The 12698-nt window shown below is 49.0% G+C and overlaps 1 protein-coding gene across 3 annotated transcripts in view; it reads left to right on the forward strand.

Moving 5' to 3' along the window:
• Window positions 1-1312: 1312 nt before the first annotated feature.
• The window catches only part of HELLS (helicase, lymphoid specific), a 43901-nt gene continuing 32515 nt past the window's right edge, over window positions 1313-12698 (forward strand). The window contains exons 1-2 of one of the 3 annotated variants that reach the window (XM_054035693.1): window positions 1313-1426; window positions 3330-3451. In XM_054035693.1, coding sequence (XP_053891668.1) covers window positions 1396-1426; window positions 3330-3451 — 153 coding nt within the window. In that variant the 5' untranslated portion in view covers window positions 1313-1395. Of the gene's footprint in view, window positions 1427-3329; window positions 3452-8242; window positions 9773-10968; window positions 11064-12698 lie in introns of those variants that run through there. The other 2 variants (XM_054035694.1, XM_054035692.1) reach the window with 2 other exon arrangements.

Here is a 12698-nt window from a genome sequence, read left to right on the forward strand (position 1 = left end):
TTCACACAATGCACAGTCAACCTGTGGAATTCCTTGCCAGAGGATGTTGTGAAGACCAGGACTATAACAGGGTTGAAAAAAGAACTAGATAAATTCATGGTCATCAATGGTTCATCAAGTTCATTAATGGCTATTAGACAGGATGGATAGGGATGGTGTCCTTAGCCTCTGTTTGCCAGAAGCTGGGAATGGGCGACAGGGGATGGATCATTTGATGATTACCTATTCATTCCCTCTGGGGCACCTGGCATTGGCTACTGTCGGAAGACGGGATGCTGGGCTAGATGGACCTTTGGTCTGACCCAGTATGGCCGTTCTTACGGTGGCCCCAGCAGGCCGTAGTGGTGTTGAAGGGGATAATGGGGATGTGCCCCCAGGTGGCAGTTGGGGGGTGTTGTCGCAGAATGGATTAATGGGGCAGTGGTCCTAGCGGGCAGTGGGGAGGTAGTGCTAAAGGGATCAATGGGGCAGAGGCCCTGGTGGGCAGTGAGAGGAATGATGGCTCGGAAATGGTTATTGGGGCCAAGGCCCCAGCAGGGAGTGGGGTTGGTGGTGGTGTGGAAAGGGTTAATGGGGTGGTAGCCCTGGCAAGCAGTGCAGATGAAGGTGTGGAAGGGGTTAATGGGACTGAGGACCCGGGAGGCAGTGGGGATGATGATGTAGAAGGGGTTAATAGGGCGGTGGCTCTGGCTGGCAGTAGGGGTGGTGGTGCGTAAAAGGTTAATGGGCAGTGACCCTGACAGGCAGTGGAGGTGGTGGTGTGGAAGTGGTTAATGGGGCGGAGGACCTGGCAGGCGGTGGGGGTGGTATGGAAGGGGTTAATGGGGACGGAGCACCCGGCAGGCAGTGGGGATGATGGTGTGGAGGGAATTAATGGGACTGAGGACCTGGGAGGCAGTGGGGATGATGGTGTGGAGGCGGTTAATGGGGAAGTGGCTCTGGCTGACAGTGAGGGTGATGATGCAGAAAACGTTAATGGGGCAGAGGACCCGGCAGGCGGTGGGGGTGGTATGGAAAGGGTTAATGGGGAGGTGCCCCCAGCGGGGTGTGTGTAGCACAGAAGGGGTTAATGGAACGTTGGGCCTAGCCAGCCGTGAGGGGTGATGGCGGGGAACGGGTTAGGGGGGGGGGGGCTGGGAGAGATACCCCTCCCGTGTTCAGAGCCCGGATGTTGAACATCACTTGCTCGAAGACAGGCGGGTAATCGTGCGTGACTTGGCTACTTACGGGGAACCAGGACGGTATCGCGAGAGCGCCCCTTCTCGCTGTGCTTGGTAGCGCGCGGTTTTGGCGGCTGAGTGGGTCTCGCGACACTTGTAGCGCGTGGTAGGAAGTTTGGCGCGGGAGTTTGTGAGGGGAGCGGAGTGGTGTCGGGAGCTTTCGCGCCAGCCAGCCATGCCGGCCCGCAACACCCCGAGCAGCGGCGGTGAGCGTCGGTCCTCTCCCAGGCCTGTGGGGTTCGGAGGACGCAGGAGGGGAAGGAGGAGAGTCGGGGGCTGGAGGGAAGGGATGACTGGGGAGTGTGGGGGGGAGGGAATGGGGGATGACTGCGGGGGGGGGAGTGCCGGGGGCTGGAGGGAATGGGGGATGACTGCGGGGGGGGGAGTGCCGGGGGCTGGAGGGAATGGGGGATGACTGCGGGGGGGGGGAGTGCCGGGGGCTGGAGGGAATGGGGGATGACTGCGGGGGGGGAGTGCCGGGGGCTGGAGGGAATGGGGGATGACTGCGGGGGGGGGAGTGCCGGGGGCTGGAGGGAATGGGGGATGACTGCGGGGGGGGGAGTGCCGGGGGCTGGAGGGAATGGGGGATGACTGCGGGGGGGGGGGAGTGCCGGGGGCTGGAGGGAATGGGGGATGACTGCGGGGGGGGGAGTGCCGGGGGCTGGAGGGAATGGGGGATGACTGCGGGGGGGGGGAGTGCTGGGGGCTGGAGGGAATGGGGGATGACTGCGGGGGGGGGGAGTGCTGGGGGCTGGAGGGAATGGGGGAGGACTGCGGGGGGGGAGGGGGAGTGCCGGGGGCTGGAGGGAATGGGGGATGACTGCGGGGGGGGAGGGGGAGTGCCGGGGGCTGGAGGGAATGGGGGATGACTGCGGGGGGGGGGAGTGCCGTGGGCTGGAGGGAATGGGGGATGACTGCGGGGGGGGGAGTGCCGGGGGCTGGAGGGAATGGGGGATGACTGCGGGGGGGGGGGGAGTGCCGGGGGCTGGAGGGAATGGGGGATGACTGCGGGGGGGGAGGGGGAGTGCCGGGGGCTGGAGGGAATGGGGGAGGACTGCGGGGGGGGGAGGGGGAGTGCCGGGGGCTGGAGGGAATGGGGGAGGACTGCGGGGGGGGGAGGGGGAGTGCCGGGGGCTGGAGGGAATGGGGGAGGACTGCGGGGGGGGAGGGGGAGTGCCGGGGGCTGGAGGGAATGGGGGAGGACTGCGGGGGGGGAGGGGGAGTGCCGGGGGCTGGAGGGAATGGGGGAGGACTGCGGGGGGGGGGGGGGGAGTGCCGGGGGCTGGAGGGAATGGGGGATGACTGCGGGGGGGGGGGGGGGAGTGCCGGGGGCTGGAGGGAATGGGGGATGACTGCGGGGGGGGGGAGTGCCGGGGGCTGGAGGGAATGGGGGAGGACTGCGGGGGGGGAGGGGGAGTGCTGGGGGCTGGAGGGAATGGGGGATGACTGCGGGGGGGGGGGGGGGAGTGCCGGGGGCTGGAGGGAATGGGGGATGACTGCGGGGGGGGGGGAGTGCCGGGGGCTGGAGGGAATGGGGGATGACTGCGGGGGGGGGGGGGGGAGTGCCGGGGGCTGGAGGGAATGGGGGAGGACTGCGGGGGGGGGGAGGAGGGGGAGTGCCGGGGGCTGGAGGGAAGGGGTGACTGCAGTGGGAGGGCTGGGAGCTGGAGGAGGAAAAGAGGGCACATGGGTTGAGAGGGTACTGTGAGGTGTTGAGAGGAGGGAGGGAGTGGGTGTATGGGGCAAAGAGTTCAGAGGTGTGAGGCTGAGAAGTGTGGGTACAGGTGTAGGAGGTTGGACACTGAGGGAAGGGAATGGCTGCAAAGGATCTGGATGGGATTGATAGTGATAATTGCAGTGGTTAGAGTGGAACCTTCTTGACAGTGTACCCCAACATCTCATGTTCAGGGTCAGAATTGCCATTCATTCCCAATGAGAACAATCCTGAGACTCTTGTGCCCTGTATGGCACATGTCAGTTGATTGCTGAGCCAGTGATGCTTACTGCTGTTAACGTGGCATTGTGCAGAAAGGAGCATCTACTACTGTCCTCACGCTGCAGGGAGGCTTGTGCTCTTTGAGCTTATTTATGGTTTTCATGCCATTGTAGGGCACCTGGGGGCAGAGATGGGTGAACAAGCAGAAGCAGCTGTGATTACACCATCCATGCTGGAAGAGGAGGAGCAGCTAGAGGCAGCAGGGATGGAGAAGGAGAGGGAAATGCTGGAAAAGGTAAATTGGAGGGTGTAATCAACCAGCCACCGCCAATACCGGGAGTGAGCCGGGGAGACCTCGTGCACTCGCAAGGGGGAAGAGACCTATAAACCCCCCCTGCTGGGCTTTATCCCCTGAGCCCTGAACCCACCGAACCTAACTGAACTGCACCACGTGAGGGTCACCCCATCTCCATTACCCAGCCCGCTTACTTATACCCATGACTGTCTGTACTTTCTGTATGAGTGATGGCCCCTCACCGCTTGTCGGCTGTATCTTGATGCCGCCCACCATTTACCCCCCCCCCCCATTGGGGACATTGCAGTCTGTATATATTATGTGTGCTACCCAACCCCAAAATACCAGCATCCCCCTATACTCTGTATGTTACCCCCAATGACCAATAACTGACGCTTCAAATCTTCTGTATCATTTATTTTTAAAATATTTTCTAATAAAATTTCTGTCACCGGCAAAGCCAAAAATTATGTATTACTTTCTGCCTGTGGGTGCAGATTTGTTACATTCACTTAACTGACTCGTTACATGCTCGGACCTGATTTGTTGGTACTTGTAAAGTTGGGCAAGGTAATGGAGTGGGTAATATCTACAGCTATGCTTTCCAGAGTGGAAATGGTTCATCAGAGTGCACTTCAAGTGAAATCAGTTTCTCAGAAACTGAGAGAGTTTGTAATATTTTGTTATGGTCAAAGGACTGCATTATTAACGTTTTTTTTCACCTTATCAATAGATATTTAAGGTGACACTGTCAGTTTACAACTTTGTTTGTTAAATAAATTTGTTAGTTTAAAAAATGTTACTAATAACACAAGTTTAATAAAAGCTTTAGAACTTCAAATCCAATGTAGCTGTCACCATTATTTATCTGTGGCATTTCTTGGGCCTAGAAGTACTGAACGTTGCACTTTAAAAAATGATTTGGAAAAGGCAGTAGCTTTATAGTGAATTGGTAGGCAGTTCACAACAGTTTGTGAATCACCCATTTCACCTTTTAGTCATCTTCTGTTCTTTGTGTACGCTTTTTATACAGCAGCAGGGGAGAATAAACTTTTTTTTTAAATGGAAACATGATTATAGCACCACAAAAATTGGCTGGACTAGTACCCGAAACTACTTTAAAATAATTTTTTTAATTGATTACATTTCAATTTGACAGTGTCCTTTTAAGCTTGAGTATTTTAAACTGCTATGGCTAGAAACTAGTATTTTATACACCCTGTAATTATAGCCTCTGGTGAATAATAACTATAGCTAGGAATTAATACTTATGGTAAGCATTCATCTCTAAATTTAGCAGTTTCTGAGAATGTCTACAATACGTCTGTTAGTCTAGATCCAGACTAACACGGCTACCCCCTGATACAAAAATTATGTTACACTTGAAGTGGGGGTGAAATAAGATGATCAGAATGATGTGATTTTTTTTTTTTTTTTTTTTTTTTTTTTTTTTTTTGGAGAGAGACAAGATGGGTGAAGTAATACTTTTTTTTGGACCAGTTTCTGTGGCGAGAGAGACAAGCTTTCTAGCTTACAACAGAGCTGTTCTTCAGGTTTAGGAAACTACCTGGAGTGTCACTGTTAAATACAAAATAGGTAGTTAATGAATATTTCAAGGGGCCATTCAAGGTGAAGTGGCCCATTAACACCCCTTCCATCCTGAAAGGATGGGAGGGAAGAAAAGGCAGCTTGGTGGTGCCAGGGTCATTAATGGGTTATAGATTGGATTTATAGCTTATTACAACAATGTGTCTATTCCAGTGTTTCTCAACCAGGGGTAGGTAGAGGTCTTCCAAGGGGTACTTAACTCATCTAGATCAGTGTTTCTCGATTTGGAGCTTGCAGCCCCGAGAGTGGTCATAGGATGGGTTTAGGTGGGTTGCAAATGCATGGCTGGCATTAGAAGGTGGCAAGCAGAGCAGTTGCCTGGGGCTCCATGCTTCAGCCCTGGGCGGCAGGGCTTGGGCTTCAGACAAGGCTTACAAGTGAAAAACAGAGTCACAGTGAAATGTAAGTACATTACTTGTATTCCAATGAATTTATTTTATAATTATATGGTAAAAATGAGAAAGTAAGCAATTTTTCAGTACTAGTGTGCTGTGACACTTGTGTCTTTGTCTGATTTTGTAAGCAAGTAGTTTTTAAATGAGGTGAAACTAGGGGTACTCAAGACAAATCAGATTCCTAAAAGGGGTACAGTTGTCTGGAAAGGTTGAGAACCACTGGTCTGTTCAGTCCCTGATTTTTAATGTCTAGCAAAGTTATGAATTTAAGCTCCCACTCTCAACTTTGGAAGTGTTGTGCAGATTTCCTTTGAGAATGAGGACTGAGAGGTCAGATATGGAGTTGTCATTTTGTGAAAAGCATTTGCCACAGGTGATGTGGTGTTTTTGTCTTTTATAATTTTTCTAGAGTGTTCATTTGAGAGCATAGTGATTATCTGGTTTCAGCTACATTGTTGTTTGGGCATTTAGTGCACTGGATGAAGTACATTGTATGTTGTGATGGATGTGTAGGACTTATGGATCTTGAAAGGTGTGTTGTGGGGAATGGGGGTAGATCATTGTAGCAGTAGAGATCCGTATACAGGTTTTGTCTGTTGTTCTGGCAGGTCTGGTGCTTCTTTGAGTTGATGTGTCCTGATCTGAAGGGAGCTTGCTTCTGATGATGAGCTTGGAGAGGCTGGGGTTTGTTTGAAGGCCACAAGAGGAGGTTTAGGAAAGATTTCTTTCAGGATGTGGTCCTCATCAGGTATGGATTGTAATTGTTTAATGATACCCCATATGGGTTCCATTGTGGGCTGGTAAGTGACAACTAGGGGTGTGCGGTTGGAGAGAATTTTATTTCTGTATTGAAGTAGGTTCTCTTGAGGGTATATCAGTGGCCCATTCCTACTTCTCTGGTGGAGTGTCCTTGTTTGATGACCGTGGTTTTGAATGCATTAAGGCAGTGGTTCTCAAACTTTTGTACTTGTGGCCCCTTTCACATAGAAAGCCTCTGAGTGCGACACCCCGCCCTCCTTAAATATATAAAAAAGTGTTTTTAATTTATAACACCATTATAAAGGCTGGAGGCAAAGTGGGGTTTGGGATGGAGGCTGACAGCGCGTGACCCCCCATGTAATAACCTCACAACCCCCTCAGAGGTCACAACCCCCAGTTTGAGAACCCCTGCGTTAAGGGGTATATCCTAATGTTCTCGTCAGAGCATATTATGTGGAATCTGAGTGCCTGGCTGTAGGCAAGATTTTTTTGATGTGTTTGGGGTGGCTACTGCATCTGTGAAGGTAGGTGTGGCGATCTATGGGTTTCTTATATATAGCTAGCTGTCTGTAGGATTCCATTGCTGAAGTTGATCATGGTATCCAGGAAGTTGATGCTAGTGTGGCAGTGCTCTAGTTTAAATGGATCGATGATGGTTGTTGAATTTGTGGTAGAAATCTATGAGGGAGTTTAAGTTGTCTGTCCAGAGAATAAAAATATTTATGTACTTCAGGTATATAATTAGTTTTGTGCTGCATTTGTCCAGAAATTATTCCTCTGGGTGGCCAGTGAAGAGGTTGGCATTCTGGGGGCCATCCTAGTACGCATGGCTGTTCCCATGGTTTGGACAAAGTGAATATAAAATTGTTATGGGTGAGTATGAAATGGATGAGCTTGGTGATGTGTTTGGGGTAGATATCTGAGTGTTACCAATTGTCTTGGGGTATGTCTATACATACAGTGCTGCAGGGGTGGAGCTGAACCAATATGCTGCACCACTGCAGCGCATCTAGTGAAGACACTCTATGTGGATGGGAGAGAGCTCTCCCCGTCAGCATAAAAAAAAGGCTCTGCGAGTGGCATCAGCCATGTGATATTGTGCTGTGCACACGAACACTTAGGTCAATGTAACTTATGTTGCAGGTGGGGGTGGAATATTCACATCCCTGAGCGATATAAGTTTTGCTGACATAGGCTGTAGTGTAGACATAGTCTTGTAGATGTTTGAGGCAGGCAGTGATGCTGTCATTGGGAGGAATGTTGGTGTATAAGGAGGTGGTAAGGATGGTGTTCTGAGGGAGGTTTTTAATGTTGCAGAGTTTCTGGAGGAAGTAAGTTAAAACAAAAATTAAATCTCTATAACTATAGTCTTGTATTTCCTCACTTACTACAATCGTCTGTATTGAATTCTCCCTTATTTTTCACATTGCGTGTTTGAATATGATCTTATGTTCAGCTACATGGAAATTCCTATGTTTAATAATGCCCAATCAGTTCAAATTTAGTGAGTACTAGAACTCTGTACCAATGTTTTACTGTATCTTACAGTTTATGCAAGTTTTGAAATTGGAAACATCCAGGGACTAACACATCTGGCATCCTTTCTGATACCACTTTCAAGGCAAAGAAAGGATGAATTACCAGAGTGAAGGTTAGGTGCAAAAACTCTGAGAACATGCATATATTTACTCCTCTACCCTGATATAATGTGACCCGATATATCCAAATTCGGATAGAACGCGGTAAAGCAGTGCTCCGGGGGGGCGGGGCTGCACACTCCGATGGATCAAAGCAAGTTTGATATAACGCGGTAAGATTTTTTTGGCTCCCGAGGACAGTGTTCTATCGAGGTAGAGGTGTTCACACCTCTTGGTAATGAGTCTGTGAAGGACATAACCATATGCCAGTTTTGCTCATTAACTTTTTTTATTGCTTAAGCATTTTGCAAAAATTAGCAGACACACATTCATTAACAAGGATTTCAGATATGACAAGTTTGAATTTAAAATGCCAAACCTGTTTTATCTGACCAGGGCTTCAGTATAAATCAAATTTCTTAACTTATAAAAACAGAGATCTCTTGCTCTGATAACTCAAATAACTGAATGGATTTTCTTCAGACTCTCAAGTTAGAAAAGAGAAACTTCTACTATGGAGTAATAATGAGATTTCAATCCAGAATAACAGTGAAAAAAGGACTTACAGTTAAAGTGCCTTCCCAACCATTATTATAAAATTGCTAAGAATGTAATAAGACTGATTTATTTTTAGCAGTCCCCTACAGTTCTTCTGAATCTATAAAATTCCTTTCTAGCATTGGCAACACTTTATTATCCTTTATGCCTTCTCCTACCAGCTCTAGTATCTTTCAGGCAGGAGACGGGCATTAGAAGCATGGTGTCCTGCTAGAACCTGCATGTTCAAGAAGGCCTCATTTTTTCTTCTTGTCACTACTTTGCACCCCCGGTAGGTAATTTGTACAGCAGTTCAACCGAGGAGCCACTTTTCTATTATATGTGCTGGAGGCAAAATGCTGCTTTGCAAAACTGTGAGAATACGAAGTCTGATGAAAAGAATAGGGAAAACGTACTGCAATAAGAATCCTGATTGAAAAATCCTGCTGGACAGAGGGAGACTGACTCAGGTGGACAAAATGAGAGCCTATTCTGGACAAACGGAGTGAGTCAAAAGTCTTAAATGCTGCATGGCATTTAAAAGGCAGCTTTTGTTGACAAAACAGCGACTGCGTACGCACTGCGCTGCAACTCTTGGCAGCAGAAATGTCCTGCTTTGGTGACAAAATAAAATCATCCCGACAAAAGACATAAGGCTTTTGGAGCAAAATTTTTGTCGACAAAGTGCCAGTGTAGACACCACGCTTGATTTAATCACTTAAATTGGCCTCAGAAAGGTGTCCCACAATGCCCACCCTGACTGCTCTGGTCTGCAGTTTGAACTCCACTGTCCTGCAGCTGGGTAAACAACCCCTCCCCCTTAGAAGCCCCAGGAATTTTTGAAATTCCATTTCCTGTTGGCTCGGCATGGAGACGTTTCATTGCATCTTCTCAGGTGACCATGGCAGGTTATTGCAGCAAACATTCTCCCGCTTGGACCACTATGGAGCTGCTCAGTATATGGGAGAGGAGGCTGTGCAGACACAGCTGCACTTGAGCCGTAGGAATTTTGATACCTATGGGCAGATTTCTCAAGGCTTGTGTGAAAAGGGCTATGATCGGGACATGCTGCAGTGCAGAGCAAAGATAAAGGATCTGAGGCAGGTGTACCATAAGGCGAGGGAGGCAAACCATCGCTTCGGTGCTGCACCTAAGACCTGCTGGTTCTACAAGGAGCTGGACGGTATCCTCGGTGGTGACCCCACCACCAAGAGCCCCGTGGATACTTTGGGCCCGGAGGCGGTAGAAAGAGCACCTAACCCGGAGGAAAAAGTCACTGATGAAGAGGTGGAGTTAGACGATGATGTGGAGCTCCTGGTGGGGTTGCCCAGTGGGGCGGGCAGCCTTGCTCTCTGGTGAGCAAGAAGCAGAAGAGGAGACGCCTGGTAAGTGGCTGTGGTTTGTGTAGTGTAGAGGTGGGTTCAGGGTATAGAAATGTACAAGGCTGGCTGTGTTTCTGTGTGCTGGACGTTCCCCTGTGCAGCTAATCAGTACAGCAAAACAGGGTATTGATGCACACAGAGATCTCATGGGAATCCTTCTGAGAGATCTCCAGGAAAGTTTCCTGGAGGTACTCAGCAATCCTTTGCCGAAGGTTCCTTGACAGAGCTGCTTCGTTCCTTCCCCCATTGTAGGAAACCTTCCCATGCCATTTGTCTATCACTTTTGCCTGGACCAAAGCAGCACACAGGCAAGCAGCACAGGGACCAGGGCTGAAGCCACAAGTGTGTAGTAGATGTGCCCTTGCTTCCCTGCTTACCCTCAGAAGTGAGATCTGTTACTTTTCCACAGGCGGGGTTCATTGTGGGAAAATTTTAGAATTTTTTCCCTACTTGGCTGCAATGCAACCCTTGCAGAATGCTCTTTTCCCCATGTAGAGTGCTTCCCCAGCCAACACTCACCATGATTTGGGTGTTTGCCGAGATGTGTGCTTGCCAAGAGTCAGTGACAGGTTTCAGAGTTGCAGCCGTGTTAGTCTGTATCCGCAAAAAGAACAGGAGTACTTGTGGCACCGTAGAGACTAACAAATTTATTAGAGCATAAGCTTTCGTGGACTACAGCCCACTTGTTCGGGTGCATATAGAGTGGAACATATATTGAGGAGATATATATACACACATACAGAGAGACAACAGAAAAACTTCAAAAACAGACTCCAACGAGAGACTGCTGAGCTGGAATTGATATGCAAACTAGATACAATCAACTCAGGATTGAATAAGGACTGGGAATGGCTGAGCCATTACAAACATTGAATCTATCTCCCCTTGTAAGTATTCTCACACTTCTTATCAAACTGTCTGTATTGGGCTATCTTGATTATCACTTCAAAAGTTTTTTTCTCTTACTTAATTGGCCTCTCAGAGTTGGTAAGACAACTTCCACCAGTTCATGCTCTATGTATGTGTGTGTGTATATATATCTCCTCAATATATGTTCCACTCTATATGCATCCGAAGAAGTGGGCTGTAGTCCACAAGTGATTGTTATGTTACCAGAGGTGTATTTTACTGAAATGTTTCAATGCTGCATGTGAATTTAACAATCATGCTTCTGTGCATTGTTCCTTGTGCTTCGGCAGATGTGGCCTTGAGGAACACCCCATGCACACCGTCCAAACATCTCTGCCAGATAAGAAAGTGCCCAAGATGGAGCAAAGAAGACATGTTCCAGGAGGTACTGCACTTCTCCAATGCAGAGAAAAGGGAACACAAGGAGTGGAGGGGAAGCCAAAAGGCAAGACAGAAAAGATAATCAGGAGTTTAAGGATGCTACTGAGTGGACGATTAAAGTAATGGAGGAGTGCAAACAGATACTGAAGTCCTTAATAATGCTGCTGACTGAGCAGATCCATGCCCACCCTCCCCTGCAGCACATTCAGAACTCTTTTCTGTGCCCCCCCCTCAACTCCGCCCACACATTCCTTTCCACTTTCTGGGACTTCTCAGTTTCCCCTTCACTCCACCCCTCTGGACAACTTTCAAAATAACTGGACCTACACACAGCTCTGAAAGTCTGCCCTTCCCTGTTACCTCCTTACCTACCAAGCGTCTGTGTGTGTTGTTTCGTATGCAATAAAAGCAGTTTTTGAATGGTAACTCATCTTCATTTGTTTCCTACAAATTCAGATAGCAGGCACAACCAATACATACACAGGCAGTTTAATCATTTGCTTACTGGAATGTAAGGCCCCAAATTTCACCATTGCTTCCTAGGAAAACTACATGTAATCACAAAGATATACATTACTGGTTCTTGTTTTCAAAGTGTTGTCTCAAAGCCTCCCTGATTTGAATTGACCCCTCTGATAGCCCTGGTATCTGGCTGCTCAAAATCAGCAGCCAAGAGATCTGCTTCCACACTCCACCCGTGAGCAAACCTTTCACCCTTAGCTTCAACGAGATTATGCAACGTACAACATGCGGCTATGACCATGGGATTATCATCCTCATTGAGGTCTAACTTGCCATAAAGGCATCACCAGTGTGCCTTTAATCTGTCAAAGGCACATTCCACTGTCATCCAGCACCTACTCAACTTCTTGTTGAACCGCTCCTTACTGCTGTCCAGGTTTCCTGTTTAAGGTTTCATGAGCCATGGCTGTAAGGGGTATACTGGGTCTTCCAGGATCAATATGGGCATTTCAACTTCCCCCACTGTAATCTTCTGGTCTGGAAAGAAAGTCCCTGCTTGTAGCTTTCTATACAGGCTGGTGTTCCTGAAGATGTGTGCGTCATGCATCTTCCCAGACCACCCCGCATTGATGTCAGTGAAATGCCCACGGTGATCTACAAGCACTTGCAGCACCCTGGAGAAGTACCCCTTCCAATTGATGTACTCTGTTGCAAGGTGGTCTGGTGCCAAAGTTGGAATATGTGTGCCGTCTATTGACCCTCCACAGTTAAGGAAACCCATTTCTGCAAAGCTGTCCACTATTTCACACACATTTCCCAGAGTCAAGGTCCTTCGTAGCAGGATGTGATTAATTGCCCACTTGCATTAACGCAGCCCTGTCGGTCGACTTCCCGACTCCAAATTAATACGCGACCAACAGGTAGCAGTCTAGGGTCGCCAACTTCTACACAGAGATCACCATGTGCTTCTCCACCAATATGGGAGCTCTCATTCTGGTATCCTTGCGCCACAGTGCTGGGGAGAGCTCTGCACACAGTTCCAGGAAGGTGGCTTTCCACCTCCGAAAGTTCTGTAGCCCCTGCTTGTCATCTGAGACCTGTATGAGGATACGATCCCACCATTCAATGCTTGTTTCCCGAGCCTAAAAGTGACGGTTCACTGTCTGCAGCTGTTCCG

This window comes from Malaclemys terrapin, chromosome 7 (assembly GCF_027887155.1).
Source record: "Malaclemys terrapin pileata isolate rMalTer1 chromosome 7, rMalTer1.hap1, whole genome shotgun sequence".
Classification (NCBI taxonomy): Eukaryota; Metazoa; Chordata; order Testudines; family Emydidae; genus Malaclemys; species Malaclemys terrapin.